Source organism: Eleginops maclovinus, chromosome 11 (genome assembly GCF_036324505.1).
Source record: "Eleginops maclovinus isolate JMC-PN-2008 ecotype Puerto Natales chromosome 11, JC_Emac_rtc_rv5, whole genome shotgun sequence".
Taxonomy (NCBI): domain Eukaryota; kingdom Metazoa; phylum Chordata; class Actinopteri; order Perciformes; family Eleginopidae; genus Eleginops; species Eleginops maclovinus.
In genome coordinates this window covers 9021085-9048715 of record NC_086359.1, presented here as the reverse complement: position 1 = coordinate 9048715, position 27631 = coordinate 9021085, and the positions used below count along the sequence as shown (strand labels likewise).

Genomic DNA, 27631 nt, shown 5'->3' with positions numbered 1-27631 from the left:
GTCTTAATTGAGCAAGTGTCACTGTGTGTTATGTATCGCTGCTGACGAAGAGCATTTGTGTGTGTGTGCGTGTGTGTGTGTGTGTGTGTGTGTGTGTGTGTGTGTGTGTGTGTGTGTGTGTGTGTGTGTGTGTATTACTCCAATATTCAGAATTATTCCAGTCAGTGCATATCTGAATAAATCTGCATTGAAATGGCAGAGACAAGAACAGGTCCACTCGCAGAGGAATTGAAATCATTCAAACTTTATTCGTCACGTTCACCTTCCATCATTACAAAGATTTGGGGCCCCTAGCTCTGATTGTCTTTAGCCATTGTGTTCAGAGCCCAGTCCCCCACCTCTTCAAATCAATCACCAAAACGAGAGAGAAATCTGTCTCGTTCGTCACAGTTCACTGATAAGTCCATAAACTGAGGAGGGAAATAAATGAGGAGCAGATCAAAGAGGCCATGTAGGAAAAATACGGTCCAAGAATCATCAAGTATTAACGGTATCGCTTTCCTGCAACATAAAGGCTCAAAATATTGATCTGCCATCACATGAAAGAAGTTTTATTTTCCAGTAAAAAGGAACAAAAACACACAGCTTTGCAATGTCAAAGCAGAGGTGGTAAATGTGAAGAGGAAGAGATTTAAAAGCACTGTTTTTCACAGCTCCTCTGGCATTTTTTAAAAGAAGAATAGCCAACACTTGAGACACGACAGCATGACCATTACTGGAACTCTCCCACAAGAAGCAGAACAGCCAGGCGAACAAGTCGTACAATCAAGACAGCACTTAGAAAGACTCACAACCACGGGGAGATGGATCATAAATGAACATTCGAGGCGAAATAAAAACCTATTCTTCAGCTTGTTCCCAGTCAGACACAGAGGAGGAAATGTATTTTCAAATACACTTTATTTGCTAGAATGTACCTAAGGATCACATTTTCTGCCCAAATTGTACCATATCAACTGAAAATACAGGACATTATGAAATAAATTAAAGGAGGAAATACTGAGAAAACTGTAAAATAATCCAACAAAATGCTCATTATTCTTATAATTCATACCCAAACATCTCAGCTGCCTTTGCCCGGTTTGTCTTGTTTGGAAACAGTGTGGTTAAAAAGTGGCATTTTGAAATATTGCTTTCGCACTGTCAAATAAAAACTGCCTGTAAAACTACGAAAAGAGTTGAAATTATATCAAACATTTCATAATTTTATACATGACGACTGTATTTATGCACACCATTGCACAATGCTTAATGGTCAACAGAGAAACACATTGATTTAGTGTTTCATTTTTATTTTACATAAAGTTGAGTAATTCAGGAGATTTACTTGAACCCAAATGTGTTCGGTAGCAGCTTTCAAATCAAGCAAACTCATATACAGTAGTTGATCATTTTAATCAGCAAACTGATTTTATGTGTACGGCAGGTGATATTCTCTAGTACTTCAATTGCCACCAAATCCATTAAAAAGCCAAAATAAACAATGAATTAATCCCCAAATCCTCCCAAATATTCCAAACACCATTTTTTTGTTGTTAATCCTTCATACACTGTCTGCCCCTGGAAATAATCACCAGTGCATTAGATGTGTAATCATCCCCGGCTGAATATAGTCCCTCAAAAAAAGCCTTTTCAGTGTTAAAGTAACAGCTCCTAAAAACTACAGTTCCCAGCTGTATAAAAAAAAAGCATTATTTGCGTCCCGTTTTTAAAGATCAACAGCAGGAACCAAAGTGGTTAAAGCTATGTCAGGACGCTTTGTTGGTTTGGTTTCTCTTCATGGGATTTTTTGAAGAAACACCCGCATCATCATTAAAGTGAGTGTTAGCAGTGTATGTACTTATTACACATATATGAACATAATTCATAAGCCGGTAAATAAATTAAAAAAGCTGCTGTGCATCTCGTGCTCTCAGAGCTGAGGTTCAAGTCCAGATAAGCACACTTTGAATTTAAATATTCACAGCCACTTCATGAAACTGTTTATCCTAAACTTTGTTTTCCGACTGCTCCATTCTTTATTCCTGTCAGAGAAGCAGTGGTTTTTGTTTTTCATTATTGTAGCCTACAGTACGACACACTCAAACCACAGAAGCTGTGTGTGGTCGAGCACTTAAGCGCTGATGAATGAAAGATTCATTTTAAAGCGACAACACTTATTCCAATGTGCGGTTTTCCCGGAGTGGTCTTTGTAGTTTTGCATTATGTAAAACATATACAGAATTAATATTTTATATTGTCGCCACATGCCTCTTTCCACCTCAGCTGCCTGAAGGGAAAAGACTGACATACAGAGGTTTTTTATCCAGTGACTTGAAAAACAACAGTTAAAAATACAGTAATGGGACTCTTTCAATCCCGATAATAAATAATACATAGTTTTCATAAATGTCACACAAATGGTTTCCTTTTGTTGCCATGCCAACTTGGCTGGCCTTGGGAACAAAATACAACATGAAGCAGAGAAAGACACACACACACACACACACACACACACACACACACACACACACACACACACACACACACACACACACACACACACACACACACACACACACACACACACACACACACACACACACACACACACACACACACACACACACACACACACACACACACACACCCAGCTACTTTGCAGTGTGGCCACATAAGGAATAAAAGAAAAATGAAAGACACATTAAATATGAGCAGAATGGATTAAAAGCGGAGATAAGTGATGACATTTGAAGATCACAGCCAAACCAGCCAGCCCACCCGCCTTAAGAGGCTTAAAGTACCCTACATCGATGCTTTCTCGCCTTCTCCTCCTGCGTTTCCCAGTTCACAATGACTATGGTCCTTGTATTCTGAATGAAAATGTACAGCCGTGTAACCCGAGCACATACGCCATAGGAAGGCCATGAGAGGGGGCCATTAAATATTCAAACACTGCGACCCACAGGCTTCAAGTCTTTGTCCTATCAAGTTGTTTTTGTTTGTGCTGTGTGGGGTTGCTGGTATGTTATTAAATCCATGCCTTTCAAACGTGACGCAGACACAGAGATCTTATTGCAATAACGGCCAAGATTAAAAACAAAACCCCCACAACCAGAAACCTAGAAAGTCTCTATGATAGGATCTCAGCTGGAGGTCCGAGCGAGGCTGCAATCAAAGAAGATGAAACTCTCTGTAGCAACAGGGATGACAGGATGGAGGATTAAGAGGTGGATGTGTAGAGGAAGCCTATTAGGTCGAAGGCCGAAGAGACTCGTTCAGTCCCTGTAATGGATCCAGTCTTCAGGCATATCTTCTGTAATCTCTCCCTTTTTATCTGTCTATCTGACATTTTACCTCCCCTCCCTCCTTTGCCGTAGCCTCTAAAGTTTGTAAGAGAAGAAGAAGAGTTGTTGATTGTGCTGTTGTATTAACGGTTGGAGCTGATCTCCATGACTGTCTGGCCTCTTAGAAGGCTCTTTGGACGCCTGACAGCGGATCCCTTTATGTCATTATGCCTCTCTCAAGGACTTTAAGTGGCATATGTTAGGAGGAGAGAGCAAGGAATGAAAGCAAGTAACATGATGCTTTACCAGTGTGATACACACAATGCCTACTTTGTGCCGCACAATAGGCCCAGATATCGCCACTTCCCTATTGAGTCCCAGTCGCACATAACAGATTTTGCTTCAAATAACCCCCATCACCTAAAAAGAATTCTCCTGTCCGCCGTTGTCGGGCGTGCAGTGGCGTGCAATTGAGCCTTTTGTCCTTTTGTAGATTCCTCCTGACCTTTAGTCCTGATACTGTTTCACAGACCAGAGAGGGGACATGTTCAAGTCCAAGTCCAGATATGTCTAACCCCTTTTTCCTCTGATGTTCCACAGTTATTTTTATCCCAAACTCTGTCTGGACGGGACAAGAGGGACATTGGTTCAAGAGCAACCCAGACTTTTCCTCAAGGATACCCTTGTTTCCAACAACCTCACCAACCAGGTCGCATTGTCTCAAGCTTCAGGATGGGAAGAACAATGCAGTCTTTTGGGCACTATATTCCAGTCTCTATTTTTCAGTCTGCGACGCCTGGGTCTGTGCAGATCTAGGCCCTATCTTTGTGGTCCGACCTTGAGTTCCTGCAGCAGGCTTTGAGGTGGAGGTGGACCGAGTCCCTGATGCAGGGCCTGGGGCCGCGGGGGGAGGTTGACTTCGTTGCACTTGAGGATGCCGAGGCAGGACTGTGCGTATGGGCTGCTGGATGGGATGAGTCTGCTGCTGAGGCCGGAGCTGGTAGCCTCGACGGTAGCGCAGTGATTGGGAACGTAGAAGCACCCGTGTGTACTGGACCTCTGGCATGATGAGCTTGAGGCAAAGCTCCTGGGCTTGACTCGAGAACCCGCGGCTGAGATTTACCGGGAGGTCGTAGCCAACAATGTCGACTTTTCCACTAGGCTGCCAAGGACGGAGATCCTTGTTTTTGATCTGTGCTGCCGTTCGGAGAGGCGGCATTCGTCCACCGAAACAACTTCTCATTAACCTCTCCTGGGCCCGCCGAAGGAGTCGCACCTCCCTTGCCACACAAGCTGGACCAATAGCCGACAGTTGGCGCCACAATGAGGCGTTGAAATGGTCGTACAGACGTGCATCTAAGGAGTTCCAGGCACGGATCTTCGAAGGAAGGCCTGGCGTCAGGCTCCGCTTCGAGCTTGGCGTCCGCATGTTGAGTTTAACGTACAAGATATCATCTAGATCCCAGGAGAGGAGATGTCGAAGGAGAACCAGTGACTCATCAAAGTACTCGGCGATCATCACCAGGGAGAAAACTCGGTCCACCTCTGCCAGAAAGCCCCGTGCATATGCCACATCTGTAGCTGGCCGATCCTTGTCTCCGCCCAAGTCGAAGGTCAAGGTGTTGCGTGCGTACATGGAGTCCTTCTCATCTGGTCGGTAGTATCTCCAGGGCTCCTCCAAGAAAGCCTCCAGGGAGCCATTGGGGACCCTCTTGAAGCTCTGACAATACTGGTTGTAGTAACTAAACAAGGATTCGAACATGGATCCCGGCTCTCTCAGGATCGTGATATAGATTGTGTCATTGGGCATCAGCCGCTGCAGCTCCCCCTTGTTGAAGCGCATGTGGCTGGTGATGATGTTTGGTGGTAGCGTGTGCGGGTGGACAAAGTGGGAGGTGAAGGAGCGCGGGTAGCAGAACTGGTGGCTGCAGGCCTGGACAGGCAACGCTGCCGTGAGGTTGTTGCGCTCTGCGAAGCGGAACAGCAGGTTCTGCATGGTGGTGCTGGCCGTTTTGTGGGTCTTGAGGAAGACCACATTGGTGTGCTTTGGTTTAAGGCCTGGGGCAGGGTGGGAACGCAGGGCAGGACAACCGATGTGGAAGGCTTCCATGGTCCTGGAGACAGAAGAAGAGAGTGTATTAATTTATTTGAGGCTTCATTGTAACAAAATGGCACAGGCCTTGGCCAGATAATGTAAGAGACTATGGTGTATGACAGTAGTGAAGTGATACTCAGTGTACATGCTGAAAATCGAAACGCTGTATCAATTATTATGAGGTATGTTGGACTTGTTTGTACTGCATACGTTCTTTAACTATGGGTATGTAATTATGATAATGATTTCAGTCCTACATACTAAAATAACGAAAATATCCACATCTGCCTTTGATCTTGAAAAAGGAACAAGTCACTGAAGGGCGTGACATAAAACTTCATTCTTTGCATCTTTGTTTTCCCAATATATAAGGGTTAACTACAAATAAATATGTATTAGGAGTCCCAGTGTCACCAAATTCTAATTAAGATGAATATTCATGATACAATTTTACCAAAGAGCTGAATCCGACCAAAAAAAAAGCCCAAATCACACGTCCATATTGGGTGCATGCACACCAACAACTCTCACACCAGTCTTCCCTGTACACAGAACTACTGGGATATGTTAAAGGTCTGGAAACAATGTGTGAAATGCAGAAAGACTAAGGGCAGAGGAATAACAGAGAGTGCAAAGATGGCGATGAGCAAAAGATTTTAAGAGTAAAGCGTTAAGTTGAAAAGGGTACAAAGGGGCTGTCAGTGATCTACGATCTCTTTACTTTTATAATTGGTCCCTTGACCACTTTGGTGCCCTCAGTGCCTCTGCACTCAAACCCTCCATATCTGAGAATTATAATAAGACAGTCCTGCTGATAATTTGCCTTAAAAAGATAGACACGTTCATGGTAATTAGCACCGTCTGAACTTATAGAGAGATAGAGGGTATATAATGTGAGCGTTTGCATACGTGTGGGCGTGTTTCAATCACTCACCAGCTGAAGTGGCCCCCATGGTGCAGCAGGAGACTGACAGTGCTGATGGCGACGAAGATCAGGAAAATCTTCTTCTGCGACATCTCTCTCTCTGCTTCACTGGGACTGCGGGAGGACAGAGCGATCATGAGTAAAGGCAGAGTAGGAAAAGGAGGGCCGTTGGAGGTGTAATGAAAAAGCGAAAATGAGCACGAGGTGGAACAAGAACGACGGTGAAAATGGTCGAAGGGGAATTAGGGAAAATGAGAGGTGGTTTCAGAGTGAGAAAAAGATGAAAGGTAGCAGAAATGAGTGAAAGGATTGGAAGAAAAGGGAAGCAAACATGGTAAGGAGGATTTACTCAGCAAATAATGGCTGGGATCCATTAGCAAAAGGTAGCAAGACTTGGCTTTTGTCACTCTCTAACAACAAGTTGAATTACTTCAATACCTTCCACAGATGTAATAGTCACACTCACAGTTAGACCTTTTTATACTCAGACAGTGGACAGATGGGCCGGTACATTAGGTCCTGTCAGTAATGAGCGACATGCACATGAGAAAAACTAACAGCACTTCACATTGAGAGCACCCCGTGTCACTTGACCCGCCAAAACGCCACGACGAGATGGAACCTGGGAAGGAGTCCAAGCCTCTCTCGGCTCACTTGCATAACAACGGCCTACGTCTCTCTCTTTGATTACACCATCCTGTCGGCGTCCATACACACGCCAACAGCCACGATAGCCCGCGTGTTGTTACTCAAAGCATCATGCATATAATTGGTGGGTTATTTTATACGAATCATGGTAGAGGAGCACGAGCGCATCGATTTTCAAGCATGGGCAGCCCATGTTATTGTTACTGCATGCCACTTAAGGACATGGGATCAATAACGGTTTGCTGCACAGAGGGACATTACATATTGGGGGTGATTAAGATTAATGCTATTTAAAAAGATGCCTGTCACATTTTCTTTAAGAGCCAGAGATGACTTCTTCTAATTGCTTTATTGTTGTTTTACAAAGAGTCCCAGACGTCCAAATATTCAATACACCTTACATTTGGGAATCTGGAACCAGCTAAGTTACACATTCTTTATAATGACTTAAGGTATTTAATAAATTATGTAAACATAATGCCAGAACTTCATTTTAAATTTGAAATACATGATAGGACATCATTTTCTATTTTGAAACAAAGTGAGCCCCAGGTTCTGAGCCCAATCAAGATTTTCCCAAAGACTAATTAAGCATTCAACACAATTGACAGCTGACCTTGAGTTGAGCTTTGGAGGATGAAGAGAGAAAACTGAGGTAATTTTGTTCCAATCCCAAAACAGCTGGGATTGCGATGCTTCGCTGGTTCTGCTCAGCAGGATTGTGTGTTGACACATATGTGTGCAGACACACACAGATGCACAAAAACACTAAGCCTCTATTAAACATGCACTCATGCTCTCACACTAATTGATGCACAGATTGCTGCAGACACGGTTTGGTTGTTTTTTGGCTAGTTAATCTTTTGTTGTTGTCACTACAGAATGTCCTCTGCCGGCTTAATAATTGGACCACAATTGCATCGTATATTTATTAACAAAAGGAGGTTGAGTTGTCATCGTCCAAATTGATTAAAGACTGAGAGATGAAAAGACTCTGGAAGAACAACAACCAGTGATGCAGTTTCTAGCCAAGAAGAATCCATTTAATTATTTCCTTTATTCCAAAAATGGTTAATCCAACAGTCAAAACGGCAAGTTTATTTAATCTGCAGAGACCAAAGACGCAAAGAAAATCAGCCAATCAGCTCATTTAAGAAGCTAAAACTAGAGATTTGCTTCTTAATTTACTCAAACAATTAGTCTATTGCAGGAAACTGTTACCAGGAAAGCTGTAAACATGAGTGAAAATACATCGAAGCCAGAGACAGGAAATTCAGACGGCCATCTGCCTAATTGTCCATCACATATCAGACTAACTTTAGAAATATCCAGCAAGACTGGAAAAGTACATCCAAGCTTTATTGCGGGGCTTATTCTCCCAATGTTCCCTTTTATTTGTAGCATGCTTATATTCTGCTACAACAAGTCTCAGCACAAAGCAACTCGAGGCACTTTCAAGGTTGGGAAAAGGTACCTTGGTACTATTAATAAATAAACAGTTCTTTTAAAAACATGTTGTCTACATCAGTCTGGTTTTGTGTGAGCACAGCCTGAGCAGTCAGAGATATTAGTGTTTTCCTCCCTTAAGAAGAAGCCAATATATCTTGTACAGAATGAAAAACAACCTCCAGTCGCTTGAAAATTGCCTGAGCTGGATAATCCATCGCATTAAACATGACATTTTAATGTGGATCTGCCACAGTTGGTGTATTATATCTTTTGCACCGTGCCCGAGTCGACTGTTTTCATATTTGTGCCCTCAACTCTTTATTTTTAATCACCTGACACAGACAGGGGGGGGATTTAATGTCTTGGCTATGGTGTACTGACTGGAAAACATTTCACCTGAGCAGCTTTGTTTTGAGATACTTTATGTATTTACGTGGGATTTGGCAGCAGTTTGGATATATTTTAAAAAATCGAAGGAAGCCCTGAAGATGTGTTCTCACTGAAGGGAAAATGAGAGGTGGCGTGATTGTACAAAACAAAAGGGAAATTCACTTTAGTTGGTCCAAATCTGTAGGAAATATATGTTAAGAAAGAAGCTATAAAACAAAAAAATGGACTAAGAATAAGCCTTTCTAGCACTTTTCTGGGGCTGTTTGTTATGCTAAATGCTAACATTAGCATGCAGTAGGCTCACAAAAACGTAGCTAACACAGTGATGCTAAGCTAGGGTGACCAGACGTCCTCTTTTGCCCGGACATGTCCTCTTTTTATGTCCTGTCCGGAGCGTCCGGGGGGGTTTTATAAATTCATGAAAACGTCCGGTTTTCACAGTATTTCATGGGACCATTAAGCGTGTACTTAAATTGAATGGCGCTTTGCACAGAAGTCTACTGTACTTAGACTTCCCCCCCAACAATCGCAAGTGTCCTCTTTTTCGCCACCTCAAAGCAAAGCAGATACAATGCTAACCATGTTTATCATCATAGATTAGCATATTGGCATGCTAATCTTCGCTAATTAGCATCAAACAAGTATAGCTGCAGGCTGATGGGATTACCTTTGCACATATTTGGATGTATCTTCCGCCAACCATGACGGTCTAAAAGAAAATATTTGTTTTGTGACAATTTTCTACAGTATAATAATATAATTCTAGAATTAACAAGTCAGAACACTACCTGAGTTTATTATTTACATTATTTGACAATGATAAAGAAAACTACATGCAGAAGAGTGGCTATAACTTTTGCGAAAAAGAACATAACATTTTAAGACTCTTTGATGGATATTCTAATAATAACAAGTGTGTATTCTTCCATCACAGCTTCATAAAGCCCCTGCATATGTAGTAATATCCCTCCTAGTGGAAGTGGAGCAGGGTGAACTTTTCCTCACCATACCAAGAAATGTCACCTTTTCCAGCTCTGTCAATTACATTTAGCTACACTGGCCTCCTCGGCTGCAGGTTAGGTCGCATTTGCATAGGAAAATGTCACTGCAATATCTGTTTTAAATGAAGCTGTAATGAAAATCCTCCCTGATTCAGAGAGTAGTGGGACGCAGTGAAATGAAGCTTTGCAGCAGAGATACAGGCGGCTGTTTGTTATCGTAAGAGGAGCTGGTTCGTAGTCTTTATAGTGTGTGTGTGTGTGTGTGTGTGTGTGTGTGTGTGTGTGTGTGTGTGTGTGTGTGTGTGTGTGTGTGTGTGTGTGTGTGTGTGTGTGTGTGTGTGTGTGTGTGTGTGTGTGTGTGTGTGTGTGTGTGGGGACAGAGGTAGATCATGTGTCACAGAGAGTTAATAAGAAAGGGATTTAAGTGGCTTTCAGCAGACAGACTCGGCCTCTCCCCTTCATCCACCCTCATCTTCGCCTCCCTTCACCTCCTCCCCCTCTCCTCTCGCCCCTCCAACACTCCGGCCTCTTTAATTAAAAAGGTCTGATTAGGTTTCTCCTACGGTCGCCGCAGATATGAAAGCACAGCGAGAGGACACCTGATCCTTCTGTAAGCGGACAATGATTCAGACAGACGATCTGGACAGGAGAGAGAGAGGATACCTTTTCTTATTTGTGTATTGATTTAATGATTAAATGAGGGATTATCAACAAGCAGGTTGTGCATCGCGAAGGTTTTCAACACACGCCGTGTAGGTAAAGAACTAATCCTTTAACGCTGAGTGGATTAAGTGTTTCAGAATGTAGTCACTCGGCAAAGGTTTTAATTAAGAACATTCACTTGTTTATTCTGATATATTGCTATGAAAAACTTTATAGGAGACAAAAACAAGTCAACAAAGTGTAGGATGAGAACTGGTGCAGTTAAGAGTTTTAATACAAAGTAATGCTGGGTTGTTGAGGCTGGTATCGATATTTGAGAGGAACTATTCATGACATATCAGCTCATTTTATGACTAATAGCTATGAATGTATATACATTTTAGTGTATTTAACAGTTACAGTCAAATTCCAAATGAGTTGAAGCTTGAAACAGAACATTGAGGAGTTGAGATTAAGGTACACAAGTTACTGGAAATATCACAGTACATTTTGAACTTCACTGGAATGATAAAAAAAATACGTTGCACTGATTCGTAAAATGAATGTCTATGAACTTTCACTAACAAGTTCTTGTATATAAACCAATTTGTAGTTGACAGCGTTGCATACATTCGCCTACCATGCAGCTTATGCGACATGTGTTGCTATTTATTTCTGCACATGTTCGATTGAAGATACTAATTCAGAGCTAATTATGCAATAACTCAGACCATCGTATAATACTTGAGTTGTCAAAATGTGCCAATAACTGCCAGTTTGACTTCACACATCTGAAGATAAATAAGCTGAAATGTTTTGTCTGTCACATTTTTGATTTGACTATATTTCTGATTTTCCAGGGCAGTATTATTACCAGTGTGTCTGTGGCATTGCCTGCATACAAACACCATGCGACTGCAGATGGAGGTGGTGAATTATTCTCCCATCTCTCTTCAATTCTACCCAGAGGTGATTCCAACTTTATTTCCGCTCCCTCTCCCTTCACTTATTTTCCTTCTGTCTCCTATATCTATCTCTATCCTTCCCAGAGGTGTCTTCCTTTTTTTCTGCTCCTGCCTCGGTGTGAAAATGTGGTATTTCCAAAATGTCAGCTGTTATGAATCAATGAAAGAAGAACGGAGGAAGTTTTGAAAGAGTTTAGTCTCCTGCAAAGTTTGAACAAAGAGTGAGTGTCACAGTCTGTGGCTCTGCAGAAAATACAGCTGCGAGGCTAACAAATACAGTCACAATTCAAAGACATGTAACACACACACACACACACACACACACACACACACACACACAGACATGAACTATATGATCCAGGAACAAAACATAACAACTTTAGTCCACACACACACACACACACACGATCCAGGAACAAGACACAACAACTTTAGTCCGCGCACACAGATTTTCACCACACACACTTCCCCCAGACTTGCTCACACACACACACACACACACACACACACACACACACACACACACACACACACACACACACACACACACACACACACACACACACACACACACACACACACACACACACACACACACACACACACACACACACACACACACACACACACACACACACACACACACACACACACACACACACACACAGCGTATGAAGGTTGCTTATGCTCAGTCCTCGGGGGCAACAGCAGCTGCTACGCTCTATGATCCTGTCATTTGCACTGACCTCGTATGATAACCTTTGACCTCTCCTAAGGGAGTCTTATACCTCAAATGATCTGTAAGGTTTTACAAAAATAATACACACACACACACACACACACACACACACACACCCGCAAGACTGTAACTTACACTGCATTTTCTTTGTGTGTATCTCTGCGTGTCAGAAACAGGCCAACATACCAAGCCATGACAAGTGATAGCTTCTGCACATATGTCAACTTGTCCCAACTTTTCCCCCTAAAACGCACACAGCTGTCAGGGCGATGCCACCAGGGAGATGACCCACAGTCCGGCCATCAGAATGACTGTCGCTGCAGGACACCGAAGGCAAAGCCTGACGTACCACCCAACACTGTGGGTAGATACACACCAGCACACACACTCCCGAGGGGTACGTTAGCATTAGCGCTGCCCTTCAACAGCAATGTGGAAGATGCTATGTAATGGCAGCAACGCAAGTGGTCAGGCCAGATGAATCATTTTGAAACAATCTGAAGCACCATTTCTTATATTAATGAGAATAGCGACAAGAAGAGGTTAAAGGGTCCGTTCACATAAATGACTCCTACATTTGGAGCTAAATAGATTGTTTGTGTAGCGCTGTTTTGAGATCACCTAGCTAGCTAGCTCACCTGCACCATCTTATTTAATGAAGGTTAATAGCTATGAAAAATTACATTTATAAGAGCACTTGTGCAATTACATTTGCCTAAAGAAGTATGGTGAAAATTGGCTACACAGCAACATGTCTTTCCTGAAACAATGAGTCCTTTCCAACCCATGGAAACAATCTATATCTACTACTAATTTGACTACACCCCGACATCTGTATGAATCCAATTGAAAATGACTGTGCTGTCTCTGCCAGGTTAACTGACTCGATACAGTAAAGCTCGTTTTAAAGCCCCTTCAGTAGCGATCAAGCACCCATCCTTGCAAGACACTGAATCCTTTCAGCTCAAGGGCTGCTGACCCCGAGGTACTGACCTCCGAGTGCAAGGATCAATAGGTGTCACATGTGATGATTACTATTCACAGGGAGCAGGGAATCTGGCCCGCTGTTGTTTTAAAGGCTTAGCGTTTCACGAGGTGACATTGTCAGAGAAAAAGAATAAATGACAACTGGACAGGCGCTCGAATCCGACACTGTGCCAGTAACAGCTGCGGCCCAACGAGGATATTTAACATCTGCAGCTGCCAATGTTTTACAACTTGAAGACAAAGACTTCCTTTTTTCATAATGACTTGAGGATTTGCCGAATAGCAGGACAGTAAAATGCCAAGACCTCTGGAGGGCTACTGTATGAATCATGTGGAATTCGGTGGGGGGAGGGGGAATAAAAAAAGCATGGTTTAACTTCTAAGAAATCCTCAAAGGCTGTCCTATGCCATCTAGGAAATCTGTGCATTTTCCGGGAAGGCTGTTTTGCTTATGTCTGAGCTTCCTCTCAGCAATCCTCCAATTTAATCTCAGATATGAGTCTTTAAAACAATTTCCCACAGTGGTGCCTCCCTGACCGCCATTTTGCTTCTCCTCCATTCTACTGTATGCCATTTGGTAAAGCCAGAGATATTTATAGACCTATTTCATACTCGAGGTTAGATGGCTAGTCACGGTATGAATTTTGTAGCAATGGTCCAACTTTCTGTCGTCTATAAACAAAAGCAGCTGCGATAAGGCCAGTTTACGACTTAGTGGTTGGCACTCGATACCAGCAGCGCTGCATCGGTATGAATCAGACACAAGAAGACTTTGTAGGAGCCCTGAGCCGAAAAACATCACAGCTTCTGATGCTCTTCTCTTATCGCTCTCTCCCCACTGTCTCCCTCCAGTCCTCATTACTTTAATCTGAACCTCCCCTCCCTCACTGACTCCCCACTCCTCCTCTCCACCGGGCTTTTCCTCTTCCATCTCCCAACCCTTTATCTTTACAATAAAAGGTAGACTCTGGCCAGGGTCCCGAAGGTGTTTTTTTAAGCATCTGCCCCACCCTGTTCCCGGTCCTGTCAGAGACGAAGAAATCCAATCTGAGCTCGAACATGTATGTTAATGTGTGTGTGCACCGTCTTCCCGAGCATGTGTGCAGGAGTGTGCTTGAGAGTGTGTCTGGATCATTACTTGCCTGCAGGGTAGACTCCCTGCAGACCCTCAGATATAGGCTTTATCTCAGCCCTAAATGACCCCCCAGAGAGAGCTGATGAGAGAGCGGCGGGGATGGATAGAATGAAGGGAGGAAAACAGGGTGAGTGAAGGACAGGGTGAGAGGGGGACAATGGGAAATAGAGAGGGAGCAAGATGAGATTTGACTGAAGACAAGCAGAGAACATGGAGAGATAAAATGAAACAGCCCTCAGAGTGATGGAGCCTTGTACTTGTGTTCTTATTGATGAAAGCCTTTTAGATCATTTCGCGCTGGCAAGCGCTTTAAGCCAAATCCACGGAGAGAACAAGAGGCGAGATAGAAAACATCAGCGAGACAATGTTCCCCATGGCAGGTCAAATGACAAGCACATCTTCTGTTCTCTCCCTTTGCACTCGAACGCTCTCCATGTAATCTACAGCTTACCTCAATGACATTTTTGTAATAATGCCTGAATGATTACAAAGGTAAAAGTGGAAGGAAACATAGTCCCTGTCCTAAATAAAAACATCAGAGTTTATTTATTTTTAATCAAAGGTGGTTGTCAAATGGACAAACAGCTCTGCCAAAAATAGTCTGAGGCTGATTCCCACTTGGCATTTGAATTCTTGAGTTACAGTCAAAAACAAGTTTGAGGGAGCACAGTGAACTTGACCTTTGACCCGCACATCTAACCATCATTCTTAAATACAAGAGGATGGTTCTGCAAAAATGTAAGAAATTCCCTTAAGGCGCTCTTGAGATATTAGGAGAATGGTGACGGCAAACAAACGTAAGACTGAAAACCCAGTGTTTAAAAAAGGCATGAAACCAAACATGTTGGTTGAAGAAGGAAACGTCAGGGGATCATTAAAGTGGACGATGGTTATCTTCTGGGGGAAATGAATACACAAACTTCTTGGCAATCCAATCAAATAGTTTCCAAGATCTCCTTCTCAAATTGGTCAGAAGGTTTATCCTCTGGGGACCATGATGTTGTTTCAAAAATGTCCTCCGATAATCAGTAACCTTTGCAGGACCTGAACCTCATTTTTTGTTTGGGAAAGGTTTTATTTTCGGACAAGAGAAAAATCAATTCCATATTGAAGCAAGGTAATAATTTTTAAACAACAGAGGCGACCGCTTCAATTTTCTCCCGGCGTCTACCAGAAATGAACCATCAACCGGAGTGTACTTATTGTAGCAGGCCTCTATACTTTGTCAGTCACAACAGAGCGCCTCGATCGCCGCTGTAAATTGAAAAAGCAATTTGGATCATTACTACTCCATAAAATTCAAAAAGCTTCTGTTGCTCTGCTTTTCTTTCCATGAGTGATGTGTGTGTGTGTGTGTGTGTGTGTGTGTGTGTGTGTGTGTGTGTGTGTGTGTGTGTGTGTGTGTGTGTGTGTGTGTGTGTGTGTGTGTGTGTGTGTGTGTGTGTGTGTGTGTGTGTGTGTGTGAGTGTGTGTGTGTGTTTGTGTGTGAGTGTTTATGAATCCAGCGGGAGGTGATGTATGTTCAGTGGGAAGCATTCTTTCAAAATAACACTCCCTCCTCTTTATCTGCATTCATATTCTGCTCAGGGAACTCATTGAGCTTTTGCAACTCAGCTGTTCATTTACATAAGACACAGGCTTCCTCCTGGCAGAGATAGTTTAATGTTCGCTACACGAGAACTTCATCTTCCTGCTGCTACGACTCCTCCTGAACCTGCAGGGTTCACACCAGCTAAGCTAACCGGGATGCCTCCTACTCTGCTATTGTTGTTCCTACTACAGAAACGTGATTGTAGGTTTTCCTCAAAGCCCCCTGTGCCGCTGTTCTCCTGCTTAATCTCGGCGCCAATTACTAGCACAGAGCCGAGGGAGCTGAGCCATCCAGCAGGTTTGTTTGGACCGTAGCCTATATTATGTTTTATTGGATGACAGTTTATTCTGCTACAGCTTTCCTTTACCCATCTCGCAAAAATATAAAAGAGACTTCATCAGCATGCCGAACAAACCGGGTTTATTAACCTAAACATGCCAGCTTCTCTTAGTGTGCGTTTTCAACCCTGTGCCAAACCCCCTCGTCCCCCCCATTGGGAGTATCTCCACCCAGAGAGCTTTGATTCTGCAGAAAAAGCAAAAGAGCTGCCTGCACGCCGCAATTAAGCAGGGACTCTGTCACATTTGGAGACAGATGGAGCATTAAAGGCTCCTCAGTACCTCAGTGGAATACCTAAAAGCTTGTAGAAAAAGCTTGTCGGCTTTCATCAGCGAGGTGCGAATGCTGCCGGACAGACAGATGGGTAGGGTGGTCTGCGGTGATTAATGTTTGAAAAAAAACCTACAGAGTGGAGGCAGAGGCGTGCTCTCGATCACTGACAGCATAATTAAGGATGCACTACTCACCCACACACTCACCACTAATGTCATTAAATAAAATCAATCCCAGTTGTGGTGCACGCGTGCGAATACTTATAGATCTGTTCAGATGTATTGATCACATCTGGGCCACATTCTGTATATAGGAAGCCTCAGATGGCCTTCAATCCCTTTTAATAAAGCCACTATCATCCCCATATAAAAGATCAACTAGTAGACATGCGTTTATGATAATCAGATAATCAAATATGAATGAGGTCTGCACAAAATGTCATCATATTCCCCCCTCTGTTCTCACCAGGCTGTATTTAATGTGTGAAGCTTTTGCTACAGTGAGCAACGCAAGGCATTGTGTTACTTTAGGGACAAGCTGTGAGTGAGAATCAGAAGTGGGATGCTTCGTCAAAATGCTTATTTTTATTTTAATCAGTAGCGAGGTTAAGTAGCTCAGCTTGGAGTTTCATGAAGGCAGCTAGATAACGTTAGCTCCCCAGCTGTCACAGAATAGGCTAATATATTAACTTCTTATAGCTGTATTCTTGGTTAAAAACAATACATTTATGTAAAAAAGACCTACAATTCTCACCTAATTAAGAGCAGGTGTGTAGCTAGGTAAAGGCGGGAAAGGCAGCACAGGAACACAAGGCAAAAAGAAACGCAAATATATAAATGTCACCCAGAAAACAACATCAAGTTTTTACAAAAAGTCTGAGGGTATGTGAACACATAGCCAGACTGTGAGAAAAAGTTACAATTTTTGAACTTGGTCATTTATTTGTTCTATTTTATAGCCAATTTGACTTCCAATGACATGATTGCTTCACCTGAAATCCTTAAGTATCAGCAGCAGTGAAATAAAGAACAAAGATACCTGACTCATGAAGGATACTAACACTTGGTACTGTAGCATAACTGGAGCAATAAACCACCAGTGACAGGTTTTAATTAGGACTTCTAAACTAAATTGATTGTGTTCCTGGTATATTAAGGTGCTTTGTGTAAAGAAAAACAATATCGACCACATTACAAGACAGTTACAAAACACTCACAACATTCAATAGACAAGCTGTGATCTAGAAACGGTTGCCATGCCCCGCCGATGCCGAACCCTAACCCCTGCCAGCTTTACACCTACATTACTGCATTTACAACCACAACATAGGCTAATGAGCCAATAAACCCTTATGCAAGCTGCAAAAAGAAAGATCAATACACACTAGATCAATAAAACGTCGAAATACTGCAAGCAATTAGATAGTGCTTGAGAAGGAGGCGTTCTCGTCCATAACCAATTATGGCTGGGTCAAATAGCCTTAATTGGGTGTCTAGTTTGTTGATTATCGTGTAGGCAAGTTAACATCCCGTTCATTACTCTGATAGGAGAGAAGTCCCCGGTTAATTCTCCGTGCGTCTGCGGTGATAATTGAGAAATTAAAAAGCAAATAGGCTATAATATTTGAGGAAGGTGGTTCAGGAAAACTTCCGGAGTAATTAGAGGGTAGAAGAGGGGAGGTTTTAGAAAACAAAAGTGTGAATATTTAAAAGAAGGTGATTAGGGCCACATGAAGAAGGAGTAAGAATAAGACATTTTTGGAGGAAAACATTTCATTTCTAGCGATATAACAGTGAGTTCCCAATGAGAATTCCCGCTTGTTCCCTCCCATGGCTATAAGGTCTTCGTGACTGGCTCTCAGCACCAGCAGAGAGTTCAGAGGTGACTGTGAGACCGGACAATGTAAGCGTCTTACTCTGTCCCGACTCAAACTATCACTTCCTGACCCGAGCAGAAAAAGAATGGGAACGATGGATTCCAAATTCCAGATTCTTCACAGATTGTCAGTGAGCTTTGTGTTGCGGCGAAGCCCCCAGATAGCACACCGCTCCGAACCGAAAGCCAAAGAGCCAAATCTGAATAATTAACCACAGTGGAATAATAAACACACTGTTCTCACAAGTTTTGCTTATTCTAAAAATGTCAAAAGCAGATGGCACACTGCCTGCGGTGAAACTTTGGTGTCAAGAAAAAGAGGCGCAAGAAAGGAGCGAGAAAAAAAGTAAATGAAGGCAAGATAAAAAATAAAACGAGGAGAATTTTCGGGCAGCAGCGGGAAGAAGGATAAATGGCTGACCCAGGTTTTATTTGCACTCCTTAAAACTGCATTGAGGTAAATGAGGTGAGACCAAACTGAGTAACATCAAAATAAAATATGTAACTGCAAAGGCAATAAAACTGTCTTTGCTTCTATTTTTGAATTATATATCATGCTGGAGATGATAGTGTACATTTGAATGTATCACTGCATCACTGAAGACAGAAAATAAGACGGTAAGGGAGGCGACAAAGCAGGTGGAAAAACACTTATGCGGCAGATGATCACAGAGACAAGACTGAATGTGTTGAATTGAGAGAAAATAGGTCATCGGAAGTGGCCGTGGCACCAGAAGTTGAACAATTGTGACGGTCCATATGGTTTTTATTTCTCTTCCCTGACAGCAAATACGTCTGCTGCTGTCTGTCTATCCGTTTATTACCATGCTTACGTGTCTAGCTACAGCTGATCAAATCTGATAGGTCCACAAATCAAGAATGAGTCGCACATGACTCTCAGACATCCCTATGGCTGCATGGCATCCTGTTTAAATAAGCTCTTCATGTTTGATTCTGTGCAAGTGGAGTCAAAGTTGTAATTCAAATGATAGTCTTGCTTAAGATCACCTTACTCCTGGGCTATTTCAGGGATCAAACATATGGCCTTTCAGCTACAGGAAAAGCCATCTAACCACTAGGACAGCCTCTAGCATCATTATACAGACACCCACAGAGGGGGAAAAGAAATAATATTGGGTGGAAGTGCAGCCAGGTAGCGGCAGGTGAGGCGGCAGTGACAGGGATCGCCCTCCTGCCGCCGAGGGAAGCTGTGTAAGTCTGTAATGAGATTTCACGCGCCGCTCGAGCATCCCAACCAAACACCTAGACTCCTGCAGTCAGTCGGCCGATGTGATACCGGAGTGTGTTTCAGGAAAAGCAAAAGAAAAATGTGCTTCTGAGTGAAAGAGTGCAGGTGTGTGTAGATATGTGGGGGTATCAGCTATTGCAACCTGCTTCTACGTGTGTATGTTTGTGTGTGCAGTATATGTGTTTGTGTGTACACTGCGGTTTGTGTGTAAATCCCGCTGCTTGCACACCTGTATTGACTGTGTTTCTGTGCCATGCTTGCTTTGATTTGTGTGTATGTGTTCTTGTTCTTCTATCTTTGTGAGGACCATGTCTTTTTTTTTACATTTTAAGATGAGGACATTGTTGCATAATAGGGACATTTTGGCCAATTTTAGGGATAAAAGAGGTTTTTTGGGGTTAAGCTTAGCCCCATTTGCCACTTGTTTGTACCAGCCATCAAACAGGACGAGCAGAGCAAAATCTTTAATGTATTACCAACCAGTCTGTAAAGAAGACACAGGTAAGCCAGCTGTAAAGACATCATAAGTGTATGGATATGTTGAGGCCCCGGGGGTTACAATAGTACCAACGAGTGTCCTCAGGAACAAAAATGGTTCTGTGTGTGTACCTGTGTCCTGCTCTGTGGGATCGTGCTGTACGGACGCAGCCAGGCTCTCTGGACTGGCCTGATAACAGAGACCCTCCGGCCAGAAAACAGATTAATTAAGGGGGGCAGACTGGAACCCCCAGGGGAGGGCGCCCTCTGCAGCCCCTTCGCCACCGAACACACACACACACACACACACCGGTGTGAATAAATAAAGCCCATGTGCACATGAATAGCCAAGCCGACCTCACAAACACACAATCAGAAACGTTCACACACTGGTAAGCATGGCCCAGGAATACACACAGACAAACACACACACACACACACACTCTGCAGGTTGAAACATTCCTGTGTGCCCCGGCGGGCTTAGAGTCCTTCACTAACTAACAGTGGCAGGGTTTGTACCTCTCCGGAGGAAACACCTTTAGCACTTAACAGAGGCTTTTACTCGCCTGCCTGGGCAGCTCAACACACTCATTAAGTTGCTCCTGTTTATTACTACAAACATATTGTTTCAGGATGAAAAAGTATGTCAGGAATGTTGAGGAAATGAATGAAAAGCAAAAAGGGACTAAATCTAATTCAAAAACATGAATCAATTGTGTTTGTGCCGTGATTTATCATAGTTTAAGGCTTTGACGGAGGGTAAAAAATGATCCAGGTATCTTGCCATAAGCTCTTTAGGTCAAATAAACAACACAAAGGATGTGCGGGAACTCCTTTCATTGCAGGAACAAATCTTCAGTTTCAGCCGGGACTAAGATAAATCATTTTTTTCTGAAATACAGAGAAGGGAAGGACTGTGTTATGGTTAATTCATCACAGTGTCCAACAAAAATAACAATTCATTTGTCAGCGGCGTTAAGCCCTTGAATGTGTCCGATATTAATCCTTGCCGAAGTGTTTCAGCTTTCACCTTGCAGGTTATTGAATACGAAGTAATATGATGCATTGCAATAAAGACGAAGGATCTCAGTTTGAAGACTTACTCGGGGGAAGCGGCACTGATAAAAACACTATTAAAACCAAACAACAACGACAAAGTTCCTTATCATACACTGCCAGATCTCTCCAAGGCCATTGGCTGAACACAAGCGAGCGAAAAGGGATATTGAGTTTAGAGTTTCTGGTTGGTTAGATTTTTTCGTGGGAGGATTTGTAGATAACGAATGGCTTGTTGTTGCTGACCCTGCAGTTGGTAGTAGTCTTGACTGACCCGTCTCATTGGTTCTCCTGGACGATAAGGCTTTGTTTGATGTGGGTTTTATTCCGGTTAAAGCTTTATCTTTCTGTCCTTCGAGGGGTTTGAGTTTCCTCAAGGTTCATGGGAACAGCACCCCAAGGAGGGCAAAGCCGGTAGTTAAACACAACAGCCAACTATTTCAATCAGAACTGTGATCAAGACCAACTCTACCTGCCCTTAACTTCAGGTTTCAGCTTTGACACTATAGACTGGAGATGAGGCTCAGGATAGGGAAGGCTAATTTTTGATCAACCATCTATGATGTTTCAAACAATACAGAGGACTTACTGAACAAAAATAACACACAGCACAGGAACTAACATTGACTGGTTTGAATTTTGACACAACAAACAATCACCTAAAGCTTACTAGGCCACAAAACAACTAGATTCAACAAGGCCGGGCTAATATGCTACTGTTACAGCAGTTTACTGATTGTTTAGCGAATGAATACGATGAATTTGAATGAAGAAATGAAAGGCATATACAAGGTTTATGAAAACAAACAAACAAACATACCTCATGCTCATAGATTCTGCTAGCTAGCATACGTTGCTATATAGTATACATTGAGCTCTTAAGATACGCTTTTGTTACTGAACCAGCTCCGGTTTCTGAGAGCCGGCAGGAAAAGAGAGACAGAATGCAAAACATTGTGAGCGCTCTGATAGTGCTACATTCTTTCGGTAATGCACTACCGTATAAGGAAACAATAATTTAAGGAAGGCTTAGCCCGGGAACTTAGGCTTTAGTTTTCTAAAACATTAACAATCAGATTACATTAATATTAACAGTCTTTCAAATCAAGGACAAGCTTCTGATTCTATCTGAGCGGGAGGACTCAGAGAATTTTGTTCAGACCGTAGCCAAACTGAGACGCTCTCCGTATAAATAATAAATACATGCATTTCGTGATGTGCAGAACAGCAGGGACACTGAGTTACAGGACTTTGCTCCCGTAATCATCCTGCCCAGATCATTTTAATCCAGAGGCTGTCTGCTGGAATCTGGCTGTGGGACATCTACAAGTCGAAAGCTTCGCGCCAAGGGCAGCTCCCTGGAGCCGGGCCCAGTCTCTGCAAAAAACCTCGTCCATCTGTCTTCATCTGGCAGACAGTCAGAACCACAGCTAATAATTCCAACACAATAAATAAAATGAATTTGACCAGGGATAAAGGGCGATTTGGAATACATTTTTTTTAATCATTTCTAAACAGCCTTTGCCTCTTTGAGAAAAAGGCTCTTGTTCAGCGGATGGGCTCTCGGGGGATCCATTTGACTGAATATTAGCTAAACAAGCGGGACGAGAGGTCATTTTCAACTTCACAAACTTCCTCTAAATATGCATCACCTCTAATCTCCCCTCTTAAGTGAAACTCTGTAGCCTTTCTGTGTGTGCATGCATGAGCACGCCTGTGCATCCAAATCAATTTGGTCCCTCGCCACAACGAGACGAAAAAGCACCTTTGCACTAATGCATCAAAGTGCTTAAAAGTTGGCCAGTGTTCAATATTGTGTGTGTGTGTGTGTGTGTGTGTGTGTGTGTGTGTGTGTGTGTGTGCTTCTGCAAGGAGGGCCAGCGTTAGCCCAACAGGGGATCAAGTGAATGTGTGTGTTTTTGCCAGGCTAGCCAGGGTCAAACCAGGAGGTTCGTGAACATGGGGCATTAATCTAGCTTGGGCTCATATCCACATGTTGCATGATAAATGGACACACACACGGACACACACACAGACACACACACACACACACACACACACACACACACACACACACACACACTTTTAATCACAAGCGCTGTAATCACTCTGGTCCATCTTAAACAGCAGTCACGACCTCGACTTATACACACCAATAAGATTCCTCATCGCAGTCACGAACATCACAACGTGTGTGTGTGTGTGTGTGTGTGTGTGTGTGTGTGTGTGTGTGTGTGTGTGTGTGTGTGTGTACAGTACAGAACCAACTATTCAGAAAAGAAGACAGACAATATTGGTCCTATATGATTTCTTGTTTGATTGTGGTTTTCCGGTGTACAACTACTTATTAGAGTCTGAGCTCCTTTAGTTCTCTTTATTCGTTTCCGTTATGATTTCTGCTGCCACTTTTCTCCCCAAATCAACATCAAGAGCTTTCTAAATCATGTCATCACCAGTAAAAGGGTAATCTTAGTTAGCTTGGCACCTTGAATTAAGGTTAAAAAGCTCATCAAGGGGAATTAATGACTGCATTCTGCAACAGCTAGGACTTCTTATGAGACATCCATATCTCCTTTAGCCTGTAAAATGTAAACAAAGTGTCTATATACTTAGGACTTCTGACTTAAAGAGCTAAAATGATAAATGACTTGTTATTTGACAGTTACAACATAGCAAAAACTCCAAACTACCCTTAATTGAAGACTCTTAATTGCAATGATTGGCTCTTTTTATCTGTTTTACATGATTGTGAATTGAATATTTCTGGGATTTCAAATGCTTGTCGACAAAGCTATCAATTTCATCATGCTTCATTGAGCTCTGGAAAAATATTGGGGGCATTTTAAGCAACTATAAAGTGAATAAATAACTCGCTGCAGTCCTGTTGGCCTGACCAGCCACAAAATGAGATTCATAATGTTGTAAAAGATCATTGTGATCATTTTTTAACTCCTAAAATCTGGCTTTTTATCTAAACAATCAAATAATAAACTCCAAGACAACTGCTGCAAACAGCCTGACAGTGTTTGGGATAACTGAGAAATGTCCTTTCCATACCGTCTGAAGTATTTGCTTCTTGTGGGAAGCTGTAAACAGTGTAGCTCTTTTGGCCCAAGGCCTGACAACGACCATCTTCAAGGACAGTGTGCTGTGCAGCCACAGAGCTGCTGTATATCATATTGTATAAATACACTTTTTCTCCAAGAACGCCTACCTTTAAAGGGCGCTCTCCGTCTAAGAAGACTCTTCTGATGAGCTCTAACACAACCATGCAGTGAATCCTAGTCAGCACAACACACTTAATCATATTGACTTTTTCAAGACGTGTGTGTGCCTCTATTTACAAGTGTGTGTGTGTGTGTGTGTGTGTGTGTGTGTGTGTGTGTGTGTGTGTGTGTGACTGTTCTTTCTAGCCCCCCTCCCCTTCTTCTTTGTTATTCCCAGCATTGCTATTCTCCAAACAGAGCTCACATTCATCACTCGGTCTTGTGCCTTTCTTGCGGAAATGCCAGGAGAAAAAAATGAACCTTTTCAGGTCCGTTCTTGTAGATGACCTGCCGCAAAAGGGATTATTAAGTCACCTCCCCTCCCTTCTCCTAACCTACTTCCTGAAGACACAGAGAGGAGAGAGACGGACACAAAGGGAGGGGATAGACTGAAAGATAGAGGACGGTATGGAGTACATGGCGCAAATGGAGCTACAACTGATTGACATCTTTTTAATATAACAAAATGATTTTTAAAAATGGGTCTTCCTCCAGTGTTGTCACGATCATGTAACGTAAAAGAGTATCAACAAAGGACCTGCAAATACTTTATGAAGGTGTGTTGCTGAATTACTCAATTTGCAATGACAAGAGACGGGGAAAAGGAGATGAATGATCTCATATTTGACTCATCATTTACATTAATGGCAGACTTTGAAGAAGAAGAAGAAGAAGAAGAAGAAGACATACTTTATTAATCCCTTACAGGGAAATTGCTTTCTCTACTCTGTTGTGTTGACACACATTAAACACACAGAGGATATACATGCACAAACACAGAGGAAATACATGCACACACAACCACATGCAGAGGAGAGGTGGCAGAGCAGAGAGGCAGCCAGGTACCCGGCGCCAAGGGAGCAGATGGAGGTTAGGTGCCTTGCTCAAGGGCACCTCGGCAGTGGCATAGGAGGAGAACTGGCACCTCTCCAGCTACCAGCTCTCCATATTTCAGGTTGTCTTTGAGTTGTCTTTCTAATTCTGTAGCTTATACATACATAAAAGGACTTTTTGGGGGAGTTTCTCGTCACCAAAACGGAGGGATATGCTGAATGCCAAATGCTCGTAGGATGTCATGCTACAGTACAAATAGACATGACTCATCAAGTCAAACGTCTAAAGCACTTTTCATCCACAAAGGTAACTCACAGTGCTTCACAAACCAAACAGACTGTTTACAAAAAATAAAAACAATACTGTCCCCCCCTTCCCAGGTAATAACCAGAGGAACACAGGACTGAATAAAACGAGGATTAAAATAAGAATATGTCATGATAATCTGCTTTATTAATTCATCTTAATGCTGATTTCTTTGCATGTCCCTACACTGGTTTGTAGCATTCATCCCCAATGACTATAACACTGTTTCATTCAACCTGCCATATGCTGCAAATGCAAACCTGAAAGCCATATTGACTCAAATCAATATATTGTAACACCGAACAGGGTGAATGGAAAAAACTTCAGCCAATCTGGACCCAACACCTAACCAACTGATGGAGAGGAATCAGATGTGCTTTATGGAAACTATTGAACCCATTCAACAATTGGGGACACTCCATCCAATAAAGCTCCAGATATAAATAGTTTGTCATTAACTGTCTGCCCCCCCTCCCCCTCTCTCATGATAATCTTGTGCAGTTTATCTTTGCGTGCAGTTTAATTAATTTTCTGACATAGGTGTACACGCATAATCTGACTGAACAGGAGAAATCAATCATCCAGACAAGCCCCGGGCGCTCAAGGAGACGATCCCGGTAAACACTCCCCCCCTCCTCCTTCTCTCTCCTCAACACACACACGACGCCTGTAACAGGACATAAACAACATTAAATAAAGACAAATCTCCTCACACTGCGAGATGTGGGCCAGATCAGATTATTATTTGGGGTGAATGAAATCACTCCGCCGCGCATCTCCAAACGGCACACATGTCGCGGGGTAGTGAACGCATCTTCCTGAAGACGTGGAGAAATCCGCTTTTTATGAAACACACAAACATATAAAAACTGCTCTAAACCGGCCTCAGTTTGTTCCTTCTTTCCTCTAAATGAAGGGATTAAAAGCGCCATGTAGGACAGGGATGCTGATGTAACACAATGGGAACATGCCGTCACCCACCTTTGTCATCCCGGAGCTGTGACGGTCGTGGCGGTGATTTCTTCCCGGCTGAAGAGCTCCGTGTCCCGGCCAGCCTGCTGCCGCTGTCCCCGCTCTCCTCTCCTTCTCCGGTTCCTCTTCTGCTAATTCTTCCCTCTTTTTTTTTTTTTTAAAGGAAAGCTCCGTTCCTCCTCCTCGCTTACTCTTGGCTCTTCTTCATCTGTTTGGAGTCGCTGGTGGTTCAGGTGTCGCAGTCAGTGAGGCAGCAGATCCGCTGTCTGTCATCTCCTCGTGCAACAAAACGAGAGACTGTCTCGCCCCCCCCTCTCTCTCCCTATGATGTGGGCTAGCACATATGGTCCCCCCCTCTCTCTCGGTCACACACACACACACACACACACACACACACACACACACACACACACACACACACACACACACACACACACACACACACACACACACACACAATCCTGCTCCTATGATGTATAAAATGTGCCTGGAATGACTCAGTGTGATCCCATCATGACTCAGTGAGGGAAAAGTGGAAACGGGTGCTGTTTCCTGACATGCACATAACTCCAGTCAATCCAATTTAAACATTTCCCCCCAAAAGCTGACACCCTGGATGTGACCACATAACATACATCACCAAAATACCAATCCTGTTAGGAAACCACAAAGCAATGTAGCGGTGTATGACGTTCAGAATCAGTTTCCTTTATTCATCCTACAGAGAGGAAATTTACATTGTTACAGCAAAGGTATGGACGGAGAAAAAACATTTAACATGGCTTCAATGTTTAACCACCCAGTGTGCTTTGGCAATGCTGTGTTTTGGATACCATGCCAATAAGGCTTCCTTAAATTTGAATGTGAAAGCTGTAATGCTAACTGTGTCCCATTTTCTTTACTGCAAGCCAGATGTATCCTGCTGCTGTGTTGAGCTCTATGTAAAAGCTCTGTCATGCAAATAGAGTTAATTTGAATCTGAACTGGAACTTGAGTGCTGACTGGTATGTAAATGTACAGCAATGCCAGAGGCATATTTAATGATTAGTGGCCCCCAGGCAAAGCCAGGAATGGGGCCCCCCTCATGCATTATTCTCACGCTTTTTCCTAACACGGAATGTTGTTGTTACTGTGGATACCGATGTTGTATA

General features: G+C 42.9%; 1 protein-coding gene across 1 annotated transcript; it reads right to left on the bottom strand.

Annotated features, from left to right (window-relative positions):
* Nucleotides 1–228: 228 nt before the first annotated feature.
* Nucleotides 229–26714, bottom strand: gal3st3 (galactose-3-O-sulfotransferase 3). Its single transcript, XM_063894614.1, has 3 exons — nucleotides 26490–26714; nucleotides 6296–6400; nucleotides 229–5380 (listed from the first exon to the last, which is right to left on the bottom strand). The coding sequence occupies exons 2-3, from the start codon at nucleotides 6376–6378 to the stop codon at nucleotides 4042–4044; spliced, it is 1422 nt and encodes a 473-aa protein (XP_063750684.1). The 5' UTR covers nucleotides 6379–6400; nucleotides 26490–26714; the 3' UTR covers nucleotides 229–4041.
* Nucleotides 26715–27631: the final 917 nt, after the last annotated feature.

Excerpts from the sequence above, each read along its gene's own strand:
- gal3st3 (XM_063894614.1), bottom strand. The coding sequence starts at position 6,378 with ATGTCGCAGAAGAAGATTTTCCTGATCTTCGTCGCCATCAGCACTGTC. Across the intron at positions 5,381-6,295 it reads CATGGGGGCCACTTCAGCTG|GACCATGGAAGCCTTCCACA; the intron begins GTGAGTGATTGA and ends TTCTGTCTCCAG.